Source organism: Genypterus blacodes, unplaced genomic scaffold, assembly GCF_046128005.1.
Source record: "Genypterus blacodes isolate CSIRO-AG114 ecotype Tasmania unplaced genomic scaffold, CSIRO-AGI_Gbla_v1 ptg000099l_1, whole genome shotgun sequence".
In the NCBI taxonomy this organism is placed as follows: domain Eukaryota; kingdom Metazoa; phylum Chordata; class Actinopteri; order Ophidiiformes; family Ophidiidae; genus Genypterus; species Genypterus blacodes.
The window spans coordinates 1,230,001-1,250,333 of NW_027466903.1; the positions used below are offsets into that span (position 1 = coordinate 1,230,001).

Here is a 20,333-nt window from a genome sequence, read left to right on the forward strand (position 1 = left end):
GACTCAATCAAAGCCAATGAAATGAAACTCAAATTAAGAAAGTGATGCATTTGCCTCCTCTTTTATTTGATTTATCCACTTTACATGTTGTGCAAACATATTTCAATTTTATAAAAATCTGTAATTTTGATATAATGACCACTGTTTCCCTCCCTCCCTCTCTCTCCCTCCCTCTCTCTCCCACCCTCCCTCTCTGTCTGTCGGTTTCTCCGTCTGTCTGATAAGCTGGCATTTCCTGTTATCTTCGCCCTGAGCACTGTTGTCTGCTCTGTGAGACAGTAGGATCTGTGCACTGCGCTGACAGAAACAAGAACAGTTGCACTTTCACACCATTACTTTGTCTGATTGTGTGTGTGTGTGTGTGTGTGTGTGTGTGTGTGTGTGTGTGAGGCGGAGCAGGGGATGTTTCCTTTTGTTGTATTGTCTGTTCTGGTCTTAATTGCAGCTGCACTAATTTGCTGTTTTCCAGCCCTGAGTGTGTGAGTTTATCTACCAAATTGCCGCCAGCCAGTATAGTCTGGTAGTCCATCAGGAGTCAGTGTGTTTACATACGCTTCACGACTGAAACTCTAATCCCAGTAAGACAGGCCATTGTTCTCAACATCATGTAATCAGACTGACGTTGCACTGCAAGTAGAGTGATTATTGACTGATTTTCCTGCATGTAAATGATCTTTTGTCGTATAATCAGGCTTTTGCAATCTGTTTTGCATTTCCCTCCGTTTAGCCTTTTTATTATAATATGGAGCTATTGGTGCAACAGTGTGCAGGTAAACACGCTATGAACATGTTATATTGTGCTGTTTTCTTTGCGAAGAAGCAAATGTCAAGCCACTCATTTACAATCGCATCATCTAGATGTGTCAAATGGAATACTTTGATTTATGCTGATGCTTGAATTTGACTTCACGGTGTTTACATGACAAAAGGTATTGAGTCCTCATTGAAGTTTAAGTTTGCATGTAATATCTGCTCAATCATCAATCAGCAAAAACAAAATCATGATTTAATGTATTGTGCAAAGAGTTTGGGATTAAAGGCTTCTATGTAACTGCACATTTAAATGGTCCTGTGGTTGACTGGTGTGACGTCGGACCTGTCCAGGGTTTGGGTGTGTCCCTGTGAGAGGTCTGCAGCTAGGGTTGGAGATGGCGTTGAAAGTTTCTTGATAATGGAAGTTGGCCGTTATCAGCCTCTGCCCTGCTCGCCATAACTTTCTCTAGCCGGGGTTATTACAGAATTTGTGCTGACATTCTTCTCCTCTCTTTATCTGGATCAATACAGCATGTTCATTCTCAAGCTTTGTGCATTACAACTATTAAACGCTGTAAATCTCTCAGTTCACTATTAGAGCAGGGGAAAATAAATGATTACCATATTAAAACTCATTCTTCCATTAACTGTAAATTAAAATACCAAACATTCACTGATGGTAGTTGCATAAATTCATTTCTCAAATTCATTAAAATTCACTCCTGTTCCCCGGCTGTTGTTGAGGTCTGTGATGAGCTGTGACGGTCGTTTGTTAATCCTACAAACCCGCTGAGAAGATATGATCGATCGTTTTTGTCTTTGGACTGTTTGTGTGAATATTTGTTTCACCTCCAACATGCATTAGAGCGTCCCTCGGGCCGGGTGGGGGAGGAGAGGATTCTGGGATCTTGAGTTAATGAAAGGTAAACATGAGGACTACACTGCACTGAGCCAAAGAACACAAGACTCTTCCTGTCTGTCAGGATATGAACTTCATTCTTTTGACTTATACTTCTACACGACATTTCACCTTTCTACTCTTAAATTCCTGTCTATGCATGATTGAGAGTTTCGCTGAGAGCTTCTGGTACACACGTGCAGTTCCCCCCCCCCCTTGATAATGCGGAATGCCAGAAACGCTTCCTCCCAACATCTCTATCAGCCGACTGCGCAGCGTTTTCGTGTCAACACAGGGTACAATGAAGTATGTCAACATCACTCTCCCGCGAGCCGAGCGACGGCCTTTATCGGCCACCTGTGTCGTATCACAGATTGCGTGTGTGTGCCTGGTCAACGCTCCCACTGGGTTCTGAAGGACCAGAACAGACCAACGCCGCTCTTTGCCAAGCCAGCCTTGCAGCATTCTGGCCTGTCACCCAGCCAGAGGGGTTTTACTGTGTGTTCTGGAAGTTAGAGGGATAGAAGCTACGACAAACATTGCTCGGCGAAGCAGCGCGCGAGACCTGCGGAGACAAAACAGCCAACACGAGCAGATAAAGCTCAGTTTGTTTGAGTGCAGGCGTCTCTCCGCGTGTGGGATTATGACACCTGTTTTGTTAATCTTCAAAGCTGGTGTGAAGTTTTCTCTCAGTCACATACACACACACACACACACACACACACACACACATAGAGTAGATTACACAGAGGCCATCAGAACAAACTGTAGGAATCTCTCAATACAAGGGCCCTGCCTGTAACCACAGCCATTACATAAAGCCCAGAGGACGCCATGGAGGGGTAATGGAGAATATAGATTTAAATTGTGACCATCAGCAAAAATACCAATTAGAAATGCATCAGAGAGCAGCCAGTGTAGAGCCACAGCACACAGCCAGCAGGGGATTCATTGGAGGAATGTATTTGGCTGTAATACGACAAGAAAGAAAAGTCCACAGTGAAGGAGACTAATGGAGGGCTTTGTACAGTCTTGTTGAACATAAATTATAAATTATCTCAATATTGATGGTTGTTTTCTTCCATCATTGATATAAGCTCCGGGCTAAAGCTTTTGCTGTTTTTTTTCTTTTGGCCATCATGTGTGATGTAAACGTAATATATACAGTATATATATTTATTATATCTTTCTTTTTCTAGCCAAACACTAGTAATCTAGTATACTTCATCTACAAACCATCTCAAAGGTTCAGCTTAGGTCAGGTGGAGTGGTTCAGCTCGTGCAAACCCAGTGTCGACAGGCGCCAATATCCCCTGTCTCTCTCTCAGAGAGGAGCGGCCCGGTGAAGGGGTGTGACAGCAGCCGGCGTGTTCACCAACAGCGTCCTTTTCAGGTTTCCTCACGCAGGCTGCAGCATCGCTCCTTTCCTACTCTGTCCTGACCTCTGTTGCTGCACTTCCCAGCTCCTTTCATTAATCATTTACTCTCTCTCTCTCTCTCTCTCTCTCTCACTCTCCATCTTTCTCCCTCCGTCTCCCTCTTCTTCTCTCTCGTTGCTTTGTCCGTCCCTCCATCGTCTCTCTCTCACTCCATGGATCCCTTGTCGCCGTTAATCCTCGTCTCCCATTCAGTCGCTCCATCTTTATCTCAGTCTTGGCTGGTAATTTACCTGTCTTTGTCCTTCCTTCAGTGCTATCAGTGTGTATCGTGCCTCTGCACGGCTGAAACGCCTGTTATTATGCCTATTTGATATTTACAGATATTTACAGTCCTTGTTTGTCTCTTTTTTTGTGCAAATTCGCCAACATGCAACAACCGGAACACATGAGATCCTTACCAGCATCTTTGGGGTCAAAGAATAAAACAAACACGTCTTTTAATTTGTTAATCCAATCACACCTTGTTGCCCCCCCACACACACACTGATTTATTCTAACTATACTTTGTGCCTGATGAAAATGCAGATGAGTCCGGCGGAACCTGATTCAGGCCCGATCCCGTGGCTGCACCGTTCTCCAACATAAATAGCCGTATTTCAAAGACGCTCTCCGCTGGTAGAAAGGCACCATAATCCCTGTGGTTGTTCGGGCTCTTGTTTTTTTTTCTCCCCCCCTCTGTTGTTTTCCTGAAGCCCTGCATATAAGATGAATTATTCAGCGCTGTAATGGGTCTATATTTGTCGTTGTTCATCTTGCCTCAGTGCCCCCGCCACCCTCGCCGCTGCCCTGTCGCCATCGCTCTCCCAACTTTTCACCTGCCCGCCTGTCTGTCTTGTCTGTCTGTCTGTGGGTGTGTCTGTCTGGCATTCAGAGAGTCGCTCCGCCCATAGGATCCTGCACTTTAATGAATGAAGCAGAGCCATTTAGCAAGGCTCTTAATGGCACATAAAGCCCCGCTGCTGGGCTTGATTAATCAGGGAAAGTGTTTGGCTGTCACACACGGGGCCTGTCCTCAGCAGGGGCAGCAGCTTGATCGCTGCTCTGATCTCGTGTGGCGGCGTCCCTCTTCCCTCTCATACTCGGCGACACCAGGAGCTCGAGCAGCCGACGCTCCCCTCATCCACAGGTGGCGTTTGTTTGATGGTGGGCTTTAGGGGAGGCTTGATTGGGGATGAGGGCTTGTTGCCTTTGTTTGTGACTGATGATGATGATGATAATGATGATGATCTTGCGTTTCAGTCAAAGACAGGTGTGCGCGATTTGCGTGGCACTCGTGGCCCGTGGGTTTGCCACAGGCGTACAAAGCAGGCACTGATGGAGGATACAAAGCACAAAGAAGCAAACGGGGATTCATTTGCTTTTACTTCTGCAACGTGTCTGACTGATCGCTCATCTCTATACTTGAACTGTCACTCTGATTGAATTGATACATGAAACATTTTAAATGTTCACCTGTGAATGTTGTGTTACAGAGCTAAATACATGTTTGTAAACAAAGCATTTCTACGCAGGATTCAGCTGTTTTAAACGTCAAAGCTTAATTCAGACAAAGCAACAGTTATAACAAGCAGACACCAAAAAACACCCATTATAAATTAAAACATGGAGAATGACATGAAGCATCAAGTCATCTGAATATCTCTGACAGTCTCAGAAAGGAGCCAGACTGGTTTGTACCACACGGTTAATAAGGTGTTTCTGTTATTTCATCTGTTAAGAAAGTTGAAGCAGTTATTTTGTTTCTCCCCCTTAGTGTTTCATTATTCCATGGAGAGTTCCAGTCCCCATTCCTTTGAAATAAAGTGCTTCAAAGACACTAAAGCTCTCAGTCAATACTTCACAGTGTCACTTTCACCAATGTTATTCCTTTGCCGTGAACACACGCCGTAGATTTAAGACAGTCATTTAGTCTTTTATAGTATGTAAGCATATCCAGCAGATAATTACAGTATTTCAACTTACTGACTGTTACTCAGTTCAATCCTGGATTACTTTTCCATTTCCTCTCGCGCCCAAACTCATTGACATTCATATATAAAATCTAATGAAATTCCATGCATACTCATACGCATTTCTGTCCTGCAGTCTGTCCCTCCTGCGTGTTCTGTTTGCATCGCTGCATGCAGTCATTTGCTTCTTTCCTCCCAGAGAAGGTGGGGAGCTCGTCTAGTTTACGCCGGCTGTTTTCATTAAAGGCTTTTGTGTTAATTTGCAGAAGGAGGTCACAGCAGGGTGCTTGGCTAACTCAGACGCCGCTCAGTGTGAATCCTTAACATTACAATATAAAAGTACACGGATCTCACGAGTATTCATCTCGGGGCTCATCTGCTAGCACCCATCACCTCCTTTCCTCCCATCTGCCTTTTTCTGTCTTTCTAATCCCCTGTCTTCACTCTCTCCTCTTCACCAGAACCTTTCATCTCTCTCTGCTACGCTCCAGTCACCTTCATCACTTTCTCTCTCGCATTTCCCCCTGATTTTCTCATTTTTCTCCATGGTGGGAAATTGGAAGCAGGCTATCGTTTAACTCGCTGACTTTGTTTGGTTTGTTTTCCCTAATTCGCCTATCCTGTTAATTGTCAGAGTACATTTGTAACATTTCATTGAAATGCAATGTATCTTGCTACTTCTTCTGAGTTCTGGCTTTGACAGAATAATTTTTGTCATTATAATCGTTGGTTTACTTCAGGAAATCTTTTGCTCAAGAGTCCTTCTGCAGTCATGTATATGCAAAATAAGCAGTTATTTTTATATGCTTATATGCTCTTAACGACCTTCACAAATATATTAGGGAGGTGAGCTCGGTGAACGAATATAAGATGCGCCTAAAAATATGAAGAAGAACAATAATGTATGACTTTGGCAGCACGATCGGAACAGATCACTTCATGATTTTGTATCTGTAATGTTATTTAGTGTCTCTAACTCAGCTGCATTTTGTCGCTTAGGCTGACATCATAGAGTGTTTTTTAATATAAAAGCATAAAACCCAGTCAATCGCATCGATAACGCAATTGACCCACTCATTGAAACGCATTGAAACATGTCTTCAAAATTAGCAGATCAATGCTACAAACACACGGTAGAAGTTTCAAGCTTATACCTGCTGTGTTTCTGCTGTAAAGAACCTGTAAAGTACCACCTCTTTTTACACACCCTATGACAACACACACACACACAAACTTCCAAAGAAACAGCCATGAAAGTGTTTTGAACATGATAATTCACTACAGCAACCTAGCTTAGCAGGCTATGTAGTGTTAGGCATCAAACAGGCAACAGCAGCAGAGCATTTAAAATTTGACATGGAGTTATAACATTCCCTCAGCTTAATATGAATTGTAAAACACATTTGAGCCCTAAGAAGAGGATCCCCCACAAACTCTCAGAAAATTGCCACACTGTTGCAAAACAATATTTACTATAGATTGGCCTATATTGTTCAAATTTGGTACCAATTTAGACAGGAGACATTGTTTCTAGGGTGAAATATGAAATATAATAAAAGTACTGAAATGTAGTTTATTGGAAAAGGTGGAGGTATTACTTCTATTTTCAGTGATATTTTGGAACATGGAACATGGAATCTCACTGTAAAGTTGTCAAAAAGAACAATTGTGAGCTTCGCTGTGTTTCTGTGATGTCTTTATAAAGAATTATAAGCTTAAAAAACAAGCACAAAATACAGGCGAGCTGTAACATTACTCCTTTAAGGCACTAGTGCAGAGGAAATGGTGTGGTGTAAAAGACAAAAATACCTCTAAAAGCAGAAATCAGACCGTTTTTCCACTATCAACATTAAACTGTAGCTTAAGGATACACAACAAACATAACTATTGTATACTGTTGGGGCAGGCATTGCTACTTTTATAGTAATTGTTATTGATCAGGGAGACTGTTTCCATGTTTTAAAGTAAGAATTTGCTGAGCTCTTAGATTTCTAGTCTCACACACTAATCAGTTATTAATTAGATTTCTTGATCAAATGTATGTTATTAGGCATATTAGCATGTCTTGTATATATGTCGATACTCGTGCCAGTTCATATCCGAGGCCTAATCACTTTTCCATTTCATCTTTAACAAGGGTGAAATCATCTAAAGCTAATCTATAATAGGCAAATCCAATCACTGAAGCCATTGTCTGTAGTGATTTGAAGCCCTGCCAGACTTTGATCACCGTGGCACTAAATTGATTAGCCGTGATCTACCGCCCTCCTAAATGCTGAGTCTGTAAAACAAGCTGAGGTGGTGGAGGCTGAATTACGGCTCTCCTCCCTGTGACAAAGACGACGGCGGCTCCGTGTTCTGAGTTTGACATCATATTGCCATTATTCTGAAAAATGTTGCGATTAGGGAGGATATTTCACAGCTCTTTATGTGGCCTGACTGCAGGTGTCTGTCAGCGGCTACAGATACAGAACCAGGAACACCGGGAACATTTCTGCCTATTCTGGTCTAAGACAGGAAGTGATGTCACAATGCACTAAAAGCTCTCTGATGAAGAGACGGTTGTTGTAGTCTTTAGGCACTTTCACCATTTTAGGGGCTCTTCACCATGGTCAGTAAATGACATGATTATTATACATGGAGCTTTAGCATCTCTTTGTCTATATATTATTTTATAGGCATGCATGCATTTCATCCAAAAGTGTATTAAATGAATTGAATGGCCACATTTCGCACAGTAGTAATCATGCATTTTCATTTCGATGGAAATTCAATTAATTGTGCAGCTGCTTGCTGCTTGTGCAGATTTACAGGAGCAGGCGAGACACAGCTCTGCACCAAATATGCATGTAATTAAATGTGACTCACCAAAGGCAAAACCACTTGAATTTGAAGGAGAAAAAGGGGTCAGGTGAGGATCTGGAGTTCCCCCCTCTGCCTCACCTCCCCCCCTAATACTGCACCCACTTACCACCAGACTGTGTGTATGCACATAGGCATGCACACAGAGAAGTCGGTACAGAAGAAAGAAACAGAAGAGGGAAAGAAGCAGGTGGTTCTTCCCACAGCAGACAGCAGACATTGCTATCGTGCAAAAGCAGAAAATACAAAAAACAATTTATGTGAGGCTCTTTTGTTTTGCTCCACAGTGTCAAAGTTACAGCATTCTCCACCTTCAAGAGTCCTCGATCCTTTAATCCGCGAACCTTATCTCAGCTGTATTTGGACTCTGTCAGTCACTCTGCATTCCGTATGGTTCAGTGCTTTTATCGGCGAGAGGCTCAGCCGAACGACAGGCGGCTGAACAATGAGACAGCAAAATGAGGCCGTTTGTGTGTTTTTGAAGCTTGATCACTTGTGTTTGGTTTGATGAAATCTGTGGTTTGGAGGTAAAGTTCAATAGATATTCAGTGCCAACAAAAAGGCTCTTCAACTGCTGCTTTGGCTTTATCAGTCACATCAGTCAAGTGTGTATGTAAGTCAGATTTCTGTGTGTGTGTGTGTTTTGCCTCAGTGCATTCTGACTTCACGTTTTCCTCTCCTTTCATCCCTTTAGAACTTGCATTAGCCTACTTACAACTCTGAGGCCGTCTTATAAATGACCTTTTCAGATTTTCCTCACTTTACTCACCCATTTCTTCACTGCAAGGCCAAGGGTCACATCTTAGCACTCTTGTTAAATCAATCTCAGGTCAAACCTCTTAGTCTGACTAAAAAGCAGCTACTGAGTGTGCTTGTGTTTTCATTTGGTAACAGATACTGACTGGATACACGCCAATACATGCTGAGGACAAGCATTCATTTCTGCATTTATACAGTGAATTCATTCATGCCGCCCATCTGGCTCATCGTCATCTGAATGTTATTCATTGCAGACACATGCAATCTTTCAGTATTAATGAATTGTTTTGTACTGATGCAATTGTATCTGTAGTGAGGGTTCACAGGGGAGAATGACGCAGAGCAGCATAGGTTTGTTTCCAGAAGTGCTCAGTTGTACAGTGACATGAAAAAAACGGTCACATCTTTTATTTATGCTCAGTTGTCGGGGTGTAACCTCGTCCCTGGGAAAAGCTCTGTTTCTGTCTTTGGTTAAACATTATCCCCAGGCTTTTCCAGAATAGGAAATAAGGAAAGAGGGAGCAAAGGATGTAAAGGAGGTGGTGAGTGAGAATCTCCCGCTTCAGCCTTCATCTTTTCATCACTAAACAAACATGGCCTCCCTCCAAAAAAGAGTGCCAGAGGAAAGCAGGAGACAGACGGATAATAGAAGAAGGTAAGAGATTGAGGATAATAGTGATGAAGATAAGAGAGATGGAGACGGAGAGGGCAGGGAGACGGAGTACCTGTGTGCGGAGCAGAAAGGTGTGCAGTCCATCATCTTCAGACAGGCAGACAGGACTGTCTGGGGAGTTTATTTTTACCTCCATATACGACAGGAAAAGAGGAGGCTGGATGGGTTAGAGCAGCCTGGTAGCACCTTTCAGCGGGGGCTTCTAGGACAGCTGCTGTCCCCATGTGTACACCTGTGACGCCTACCCATACACACATACACACATGCCCACGCCTACACGCAAACATGCGAGCTGCTGAAAGGTCAAAGCTTGTGCGGTGTCATCTGCTCCCCAGCGCTCAGGTGGAATGAGAGGATAGAGCAGGAACTTACAGTCTCCTTGTTACTCGTAGCGAATGTCCCATCATCGACTCGTCTGAATCTTCAGGGTGCATTTAGGAGCAAGTGATCTGATATTGATCTCCTCTAAATCAATGTTTGCCTTGTAATTATAGATCCGGTAGATCACCACCCACCTACCCTGCTGGTATCACACACACAGGGAGGAGGAATTGATGAACAAATCAGGCCTGTAATTAATTCTTACTGTGATCAAAGCCATGGGAGGATGTGTGTGAAGAGCCTGAGGCAAGGGGGAGGAGGAGGAGGGGATTTAGAGCACAGCCCCACTTGAAGGACTCTCGCCATGTTGTTTGGTTTTGAAGTATATGCGCGTGTGTGTGTTTGTGTGTGTGTGCGTGCAGCAAACTTCTATAGTCTTTAAAGGTTGCCTCTTGCTTGACACTGAGAATATAAGTGTTTCTAAGACCGTGCCTGTCTCCAACTTAGATACCGTAGTTGCTCATTATATTTGTGGAGGACTTCACATTGTTCAGCTCTGTGTAGACTCTTGTAGACTCTTTATTCTTTATTTTAAATCTGAGATGTGTGGTAGGGGGAGTCGTTGTCGTAGTTCCTGAGACTTAGCCCGTCTATCCCTGACGTCTGGTGCGAGATGGTCAGGGAACTTTGAGAAGAAAGATGCCAAACTCAAGGATGGGTTTCGCCTCGCTGAGCTCAAAATTACATCTGTGCATAATGAATCTCTGGGGAATTGCCTGTGAAGCTAATCCGGCCTGGATCCACTGTTGTTTTGTCTTCCTCCTCTGCCATCATCTGCCACTTTCTTAGACTTATGTGTTAAACTACCTGAGCAGAGGTACAACTCAAAACTCGACATGAACAAAAGTTCGACCCCAAAGGGATTCTATGACTTACGGTTCAAAAGTTACAGGCCAAAATGTAACTTCATCAAAGTCCATCAATACTTTCATGAGATGATCCCAATGGACTCACTGACCGATGGTTTCTCTCTGTGTTTCCCCTGCAGGTTAGCTCTGTACGTGTACGAATACCTGTTGCATGTAGGAGCTCAGAAGTCAGCACAGACCTTTCTCTCAGAGGTAAGACAGCTGCTGTTTTTGTCTTTACTCATCTTTTACTCAAATCTTCCTTTCACAAGCATAAAGGGAAAGAAGCAACGTTTGAGTCATAATCAAAGGACCCAGCCGGGCAGAACATGTCCTATGAAAACACACATTCAAGTTCACACACTGTATCTTTAGCAAATCAGTTCATTCTGGACAAAGATGCAAATAAAGTTTAGCATACTTGATTGTATTTATGTCCATAGAGTCGATGTGAATGTAGATTTATTATTAAATATAGGTGACTGAGCATTATTTGGCAAACCTCAGCGTTTCTTTGATCACAGTTTACCTTCATCTCCATCTTCAGAGCTGTCTTCTTCCTCCAGGATGTTATACTCAATTGGTAATACCACAGTCTCACAGTCTCCATTTGGAACAACCTGTCTGTAACCATGGCCAATAAACCTTTTACATATGCTGGAGCCTGATGGAGGAAAGAACCTCCAAGTGTCTGATCTCTATCATTTACACATATTCATTCAGAAATCTCTCCCATTCATTTACACTCCTATTTAATCATTGCATTTAATTGGGAGTTTATTCGAGTTAATCTATGAAGTAACATCTGGTATTCTGACTTTGAAAAGACTCTTAATTATGGATTTGGGTTGTAGTATAGCTGGAACAAGGACATTGGAAGGCCTCGCTCTATTTTACAGGATGTTTCAGAGTGTAAGAAAGTTGGTGTTAGACAAGCTGTTCCCTGTTATGCGAGGGTCATACTGCGATCAAAGAATCCCATCCAGCGTTACGTATACGCTGGGATTCTCTCTACACTCGGCCGTGCAGCCCATGTTCCTGCGTTCTGAAGGGTGGTCTGACCCTAGCGCTGCGTGTCCTGTAAACGCTGCCAGAGTGTAGCAGCTAATTGAATTAGCCCGGCCTCACAGTGCTGAGCCAACAGTCCGCTACAGGCAGAAGGGCTCTTTAACATTAGGGATCCATTTAGTGGGACCGGAGCCGGGGGGCAGGGGGAGAGTTACGAGCTGACGTCTTCCACCCGACATCAATCTCTGATCGCCTGAGTAGCTCCATCTCCGTGGGTCTGTTTCAGTCTTGTTCTTATCCTTTCCGACGCTTTTCTCCCTGCGTGTGATCCGTCCCCTCGCTGCTATCTCTATCGCAGACACTTGCCTGTCCTCACTCTATTTCTGTGGAGGTAAAAAGGTAATGGGGTGAAAATGAGGTCAGTTGATTCTAGTCCTTTGCGGTAAATGACTCTAAATTACAACGTGCGAGGCGGATGCTAAAAGCTGGTTGTAGAAAGGGCAGTTGAAGAGGAGAACAAAGAGACGGGAGTGGAAAAGGTTACATCATCATCTGGCAGCTCTCACTGCTATGACTTGGTGTGAGTTCACACACATGCTCATATACACACACACACACACCTTTCTTCTTGTCTTCCCCTCTGACACCTCTCTGGCATCCCCTGCTATATCATTTGCTCTCTCTCTTCTTCACATGTAGGACATGAAAAGGATCGGCGGCATCGTATTCAAGTGTGGGAACACATTAGCTGAGATCGCAACAAGTTTAAACACAGGCGCTCGTGTACAGTATACATGCGTGTGCACACACATGCACGCACACGAGCACAGGGTAAACATTACACGCTTGCTGGAGTTGTGGGATGGAGTAAAACATGGCTTTAAAGGCCTGTTATCCACTTTTTATCATCCACATCTGTTTATGCTGTATTTCCAGCCGCAGGAAACAAGAGCACAGAAAAATGAGTCACGTATCAAAGCGAAATACCTAAACTACAAAGCTGTGACCCCTCCAAAGCACAGGAAGCAATGATACAGCCGTCACTCCGACTAAAGCTGAATTCAAAGGTGGTAGATAGGTGAATAATTACTTTCAGTCACTGTGTCAAACATACACGGTGCTATGATGACCAGGATGACGGGGAAAACACCACAGCCAGAGTTAAAAATACTAAAGAAAATAATTCGAACAAGCGTCTGCATCTGACAGTAATCACACTGAGGGGATCTCGATGTGGCATGTTGGAGGTAAACGATCGCAGACCACAAGAGGACAGGATATGTGGATATGTCTTAGTCACCGGCACTTTCTTCTAAGCTTTCCAGATGAAGAGCACGCTAAGATCCGTCCTGATCCAAACTGTCTGAAATCAGAGTGTCGGGACGAAGCTGCTTCCAATTAAATATGAGAAACGAGGGATGTTATGCTCATTCCGCATCTTTTGTACAATTTGAGCAATTACGAGCGATTAAAACATTTTGCCATGCTGCTTATGCAAATTGCCATCTTTGAGTTGTCTGCTAGAGCTGCTACCTTAAGACTGAAAAACATGTGGGTTAAACAAACTTGTGCTTTTCCAGAACTGAAAACAAGCTATATATATATAGGCAACTTGCATGTTACATTCCATATACAGTATTAACCGAAAGATTAGAAAAGACGGAGCACGGCTGGCGTCAGAGAGAGAATACATGCGTGTGCCGCACCATTGTGTGTCCCGACATAAATCATGTTTATTGGGCGAGCCGGGCGGGCGGGTGGGTGATGTCAGCGCTCATGTTTAGTCACTGACCTTGACTGAGGTGTTGTTCTGTCTTCTACACGGAATGAAGAGAGAGAGAGAGAGAGAGAGAGAGAGAGAGGGAAAAGGAAGAAAAACGTGCAAGGGCAGAAAGACGTATTAAAGTTTATCAGCACGGCGACGCCCCTCAAACACTTCAGCGGTGATGTCAGGGAGGTTTGTCAAAGATCTGCATTACAGGGCTGCAACATTTCACTTAAAGACAAACAACTCATTGCATACTCCATACATCTCACACACACACTTGCACACACACACACACATTTGTAAGTAGCCAGATACACATAGACACACAGTTATCTACTTAAGAATTCCCTTGCACCCCTTTCAACCTTGTAAAGCAGGTAATTCAGATGTCAGCCTTGTGTCTACAGTTAATAAGAAGCATCTCTCTCTCTCTCTCTCTCTCTCTCTCTCTCTCTCTCTCTCTCTCTCTCTCTCTCTCTCTCTCTCTCTCTCTCTCTCTCTCTCTCTCTCTCTCTCTCTCTCTCTCTCTCTCTCTCTCTCTCTCTCCCTCCCTCTTTCTCTCTCTACCCCACAGATCCGATGGGAGAAGAACATCACATTAGGAGAACCTCCAGGGTTCCTCCACTCATGGTGGTGGTGAGTGTTTCCCGTGCTTCGTGTCGGGTTACATTCCTCTTCGCACCATTTTTCCTCGTTGCATTCTTGACATAATTGAATCAAATGATTATTCTCAGTTTGTTCTTCCTCCTCATGCCACATTTTCATTTATCTTCATCCTCATTCATTGCCTCCAGCAGCTCTTCGTGAGGTTGCTCTTTGTAAATTGTGATTGCGTGCTCCAAGTCATTCATCGCAATAATGATAATAGAATCATAGTTAGTGCCTTGATGCTGGATTACCCGAACTCTTAAATGGACTATTATTCATACCTGTCACACTCGCCTTCTGTTCGTTTCGTCATTGTTCGTCTCTTTGACTGACTCTCTGTGTGTTGCAGTGTTTTCTGGGATCTGTACTGTGCTGCACCGGAGAGAAGAGACACATGTGAACACTCAAGCGAGGCCAAGGCCTTCCATGACTACGTGAGTCAATACAACAGCTTCCTCTGACCTCTCTGCCACATAAGGACTCTACACACTACCACACACTGGAGCTCTGAGGGGAGACATTGCAACATGGACAGTTCAGATCACAGACAAATTGACTTGTGCAGAGCAGCCACCTTCAAGTATGAGTTTACAGATGAAGTCAAGCAGTTACAGCAGGTTACAAACTGCTCTTATGGTTAGGAAATCATGTCAAACCCTCCAAGTGGCTTCATGTCAAAGACTTTCATATAGAATATTTAAACAACCTCATGAGTACATAAAGCAATGGCAGGAGTTTCTCGTTCTCTTTGAGGCAAAGTGGCGTTTCATTGCATGCCTGGTGCCGTATTGGGTGGACAATGCTTCTAGATGTTTTGCTGCTGTTGTGAAATGCAGAGAAGCAGACGGGCCAAGGCACACAAGTGGGGCTGTGCAGCGTAAACACAGTTTGTAGCCGTGTTCTCTCAGTTCGACGCCGCCGTTCTTCCCGCACATCAAGGCGTCGGTTGATCCAGTCATGCACCATCCAGTAAGTGGAATGCTGTGAACTTTGCCATAGCTCTTGAAGTTTTACATTAACTGGTGACTAAGAGAGAGGAAGTGTGCCCCTCTGCAGGGGAGTTAATGTGCCGGTGGATTCTCTCATGTTTGTTGTTTTCTCTCTGTAGCTGGAAGTCTGACTCATCAGGTTTGTCTGTAATGTGGTTTATTGAGATGTATTGTTGGAGGAGCACAGGTCAGAGGTTTCTGCCTACACCAGCAGGATTCTCTCTCTCTCTCTCTCTCTCTCTCTCTCTCTCTCTCTCTCTCTCTCTCTCTCTCTCTCTCTCTCTCTCTCTCTTCCTCCACCTCTCTCTCTCTCTCTCGCTTTCTCTCTTGCTCGCCCTCTGTCTGAGCTGGACGTGTCTGTGTGTGTGTGAAAACTATGCACTCACAGGTGACGCTGCTGAGGCTGGTGATGGTGATGATGATGATGATGATGATGATCAGGGTGATGAATAGGCACTCCAGGAACGCGGCAGCCATATGATGATGTCATCCTGGCTCCGACAGAAGGGAGCTGGAGGACACCGTGACCTCAGCCCTCTGGGAGAGGGAGAGAGAGAGAGAGAGAGAGAGAGAGGACCGAGGGAGGGATGGAGGAAGAGATGGAGTGCAAATCGACAAAGCGGCAGCATAGTGGATAAAGCAAAGATGAATAGAAAGAAAGAGAGGTAGAAACTGTTAAAGAACTGCTTTTCTTTACTCAACAGCAAAAAATCCAAACATTTCTAGTAATGTAATTAAATTGTGCTGAGGATGAAAACAACATTATCTTACTAAAAATCGTGCTGTGATCTGATTAGAATGAATTTAATTCAATAACTATTTGAAATAACTCTCAATTTAGCGAGCAAAGGCCACCAGCCTACATTCTTACGTATCCTGCAGGGATGTAATCAGAAAATTATAATTAGACCAACTGTAGTCAGAGCAAGGTCACTTCCAATCAACTGTTCCGACGCCGTCCACATCCAATCAGGCTCAGCAGCCCACATATCGGCTGCTCGGGCTCAAACCAAATGAGAGCGGTGGAGGTTGTTGAAACAGTTAACGCCTTAATGTGAGGTTTGTGTCGTCGCTTTCCTTCTCCTGACTTTGAGACTGAAGGAGATTTTAATCAGACATTTTGATGGTAATTATTTTCAGATAGCTAATTACTGTCTGTAGTCCTAATTAATGCTGGGGAGATGTAGGAGCTCATTTGCATCGTCTTTGTGTCCTTTTTTCTTTAATAATTGATGGGATTGCGACAAGGATTTGCACGATTATCCCAGTGTGAATCACCTAGCGTACATTCGCTTGGCCTTAAGTGAATTTGGTTTACAGCGAGAGTTTTTAACAGATTTCCCCAGATGCTTATATGGTGTTTTCCTCAGTCTACTTAATGTAATGTTGATTCTATCACTAGATTTGAGTGTCTGCTTTTCCAGGACATTCATACAATAATCCAGCAGCAGAAGGGAAAGAAAGAACAGACTGATGAACAAAGTGAAGAGAGATGTATTGTTATTGATTTCCATCTTCAGACCGGGCTTTTCAAGCATCAGAAAGGCCGTTTACAGTTCTGTTAAGTGCTTTGTAAATTGCGTTCTCGGTAGCAAATGAGCGGTTTCCATTTGCGAGGGGCCATGAGGTCATAAAAACAAGTTATTTTTAAATTCTCATGCTTGGCCCGCAGAAATGGCCTTATTAGAGACGAAAACATGGTGACTGCTGCCTTTCTGTCTTTCAAGAGTGAGATCCCTTCCACGCAGGTCATTTCAGCTTTATGTGAGAGCGCAGTAACTTATACAAACAACAAATATGAAGAGTATAGACACTGTATACTGCTTGGTCTCCGGGGCAATGTAAGAGTTACATCATCTCAGGTTGCAGTTACACTACTAATTTCACGTGACTTCAGAATCGGATATTGAAAATCCTGATGAATATCTGACATCATCAGGCCAGATTGAGCAGCGGTTACACTCTGACAGTTCAATGCCACCTGGGCTATCAGATCTCATATCCGATCTCATTATCCCACACAATGTTTAGAACAACTGGAAAAGACTTGTTTGACGTCGGGGTCGAGCCTGCATGAGACGCACTAGTGAGGAGGGAGCAGACCTGCTGTGAAAGCAAGTTTAGAGCTCTGGCGTGTAGCTGTTTAAGGGGACAGAAGGGTATGACAGCGTGACCGCCGTCAGCACTGGTGGACTTTTGGACATCGTCCAAAATGTCACGGATCCTGACTGGACTCTAAGTGTCCTGTAGTGCTCTGCAGCTGCCGGGCCATTGTAAATTTTTTTCGGTTGAGGCACCTGAAGCCCTCTACTCTTTGCGCAAATCATAACCCCTATGATTTTGCAAACGTAGTGTTAAGGCGTGTGTCTGGTGAAAGCGCTTGGACATGTCACATTAGCAAAGAAGAAAACTATTTCCAGGTGAGGGGGTCACTTCCTGCTCAAATCTGACCAATCACAAAACAGTTTGCAAGCGCGTGGCGTTTGTTTACACATTCTCGATCGCCGGTTAATGTTCATGTGTGAACACCCATCCATTCACGGATTGTTTGTAAACATTATTCCTTGAATCAGAACAAAGCAAATGAGGCACAGGTCTAAACACAGCCTAACTGGATAGCAACCTACAGTCAAATCAAATCAAACATGGGCGAGAATGAACCATGACAGCAGGAAATGACTGTAAAACCTGTGGATAATATATGAAGCATATTTACAAAATGACATTTTTGAACCTTTAAGATGCAAAATGGTCCACTTATTTGAAATAGCAAACATTTGCATATAAACTGCATTACGTGCATTGGGGCGTGATTCTGTATTTGCAGTTGGCACTTAGAATGAACCGTGTAATTATACTGGGGCAGTGTTTGTGCCAGAATGTCCATCAGTAGACGAGAACACAAGCTGTTGATGAGAGTTAACCTAGAGGTCAGACAGGCAAAGTGTGTTGAGACACACAAGAAAACACACAATACTGAGTTCTGCCACTGAACATGGTCGCTGCCCAACAGTTTCAGCGGCTGCATGGTGTGGCTCCCAGATAAGAATGTGCCTAACTGAAACAAACTGTCAGTGTAAAATCAGTCCTCCCTGAATAATTGTGACTTCAAATGTACCGGACTATTATGGAGTTAAATGAAATGTTGCAGAGCAGGTGGTGTGTATGATGGCCTGAAATGCAGGTTTGTGCTTCCAGCTCTGTATCCATGTAGTCCTCCTGTGTGTGTGTGACAGTGTGACGGATTCTCACCCTGTTTAAGAAGCTTAAGTTTGAGGTGCGATTGAAGGACACATTTGAACACAGTCAGGCTCGCAGGCAAACTGTTTTACCTGTGAAACTGTAAGACACGCACTGGCAAAAATAGCTGCAATATCAAATGCTTCACAGCACAGAAGGTCCTGGGTTTGGTGCCAGTTTGTATGTCCTCTTGTTTGTGTTGGCTTCATCCAGGTACTCCCCCCCCCCCCCCCCCCCCCCCCCCCCCCCCCCCCCACCTTCAACAACACACGAGCTAGGTTAGTGCTCCTGCCATCGCCCTTGACCAATGCACTTTGCTGTACAGCACTGTAGCAAATGCAGATGACGTATTTCCCCACAGGGATCAATAAGGCGTAAACATTATATTTAAACCAGCATGAGCTACTTAGCATACTGCATATTTTCAGAAAGTTCATCCAGTGTAATACTCCTCTCCCGCTGCCAGCATGAACGAGACTAAATCCCATAAGAATGCCATTTTTCGCGATGCAGAGAGTGACAGATGGATGAACTGGAAAGTACGCAGACACAAAATGTGCAGTAGATGGGCTGCAGCCTTACAGGCGAGCATTACAGGGCGGATCGCCTGCTATCACTGTGTGGCATCACTGTGGGAGATAGCGAGCGCGAGGCAGTTAGAAGGAAAGAAGAGATCAAGAGGCAGCGCCACCAGCGACCCGCTTTGATAAAAAAACACTCTGTCTCATGCCGCCAGACTTTTACACGCATAACTCTCGCAGTCATGCATGGAAATGTAATAACGCTGCTCGGTTTAACAGCAGCAAACACATTCACACTGCGCAGCTGAAGGATGCACACATTTATTAATATAGCATGTAACGTCACACACAGTATGGTTTCAGTCATTTACATCTTAATGGGTTTACAGTGCAAACACAGCGTCGTGTGTTCAGACAGGCTGAAGGATCCTGCCTTTAAAGTGAAAACAGCTCTTGTCTGCTGTGAGAAAACATGCGCTGTAGTACGTGTACATGTGCACTCTGACACAAAACGGAAGGACGCACACATGTACACAGTTGAATAGACGAGCAGCATAACCACGCATGCCCTCTTAACCTTGTCTTGTATCATGTATGTGGCTACAAGTCTCACCAAGGCAACGAGCTCCACATGAAACAGCTTATCACTCTTTATGTATACGAACAAAGCCAGAAGTGATCGCTCATCAGAGATGCTTTGTGCTTTACTCATCAAGTGCTTTTACCCCAGAAATCACTAGTTTTCTTCTTTGAAGTGCTTGTGTTCTTGCTACCCATTAACATCCAGGCAGAACTTCCCAGAGAGACGCAGTGTAAACGTTGTAATGGAGAAATGATGAATTGTAAATGCATTTGTTGCCTCCAGCAGCAGAGAGAGAAAGAAGACGGAATGTTGGTCAGTCTGAGAAACAAAGCACATTTTCACGCCTAACTCCTCTCAGCCAACCCTTAACAAGAAACCCATTACGAAAAAAACGTCATCTGATTGATAAAAGTGATTATCAATAATTATTATTAGATTAGTGTGAACTTAACCCTGGTAAAAGTCCGCTTCACTCAAAGACAGAAAACTGCAGTACAGAGAGATTGTTTTTTTTGCTGACGTTTCCCTAATTTTGACCAGACCAGTGCGTGTGTGTGTGTGTGCATGTGTGTGTGTGTGTGTGTGTGTGCATGTGCCCACATATGAAACAAACAGAAAAAGAGCAAAGCGGAGAGGACAGAAACAACCTAGAAACAGAGACTCTGTTGCATTGTGGGTAACAAGCTGATTCCACCCAGTTGAGAACCAATGGGGGCTGGGGAGACCCCCAGTCTGTTTCCAGGGAAACAGAGCCCTTACTCCACCACCACTCTCTCTCTCTCTCTCTCTCTCTCTCTCTCTCTCTCTCTCTCTCTCTCTCTCTCTCTCTCTCTCCCATACTCCTGTTTCTTGGCGGTGCTGAGGAGGAGGAGGGAGATGTGGAGGTGACTCACTGTAACATCATTGCCATGGCAATGAAGAGCGAGTCGAGTTGAGGAGAGAGTGAAGGGAGAAAGGGAACAGGAATTTCCACACACAGAGTTTCACCATGATTGTCACGATCTCCAACACTCA

The 20,333-nt window shown here is 44.1% G+C and overlaps 1 protein-coding gene across 1 annotated transcript in view; it reads left to right on the forward strand.

Moving 5' to 3' along the window:
- Positions 1–20,333, forward strand: part of LOC143008186 (single-stranded DNA-binding protein 2) — a 42,586-nt gene that overhangs the window by 8,499 nt on the left and 13,754 nt on the right. The window contains exons 2-4 of the mRNA XM_076159819.1: positions 10,703–10,775; positions 13,913–13,974; positions 14,336–14,420. Of these exons, the coding sequence (XP_076015934.1) occupies positions 10,703–10,775; positions 13,913–13,974; positions 14,336–14,420 (220 nt within the window). The remainder of the gene's footprint in view (positions 1–10,702; positions 10,776–13,912; positions 13,975–14,335; positions 14,421–20,333) is intronic.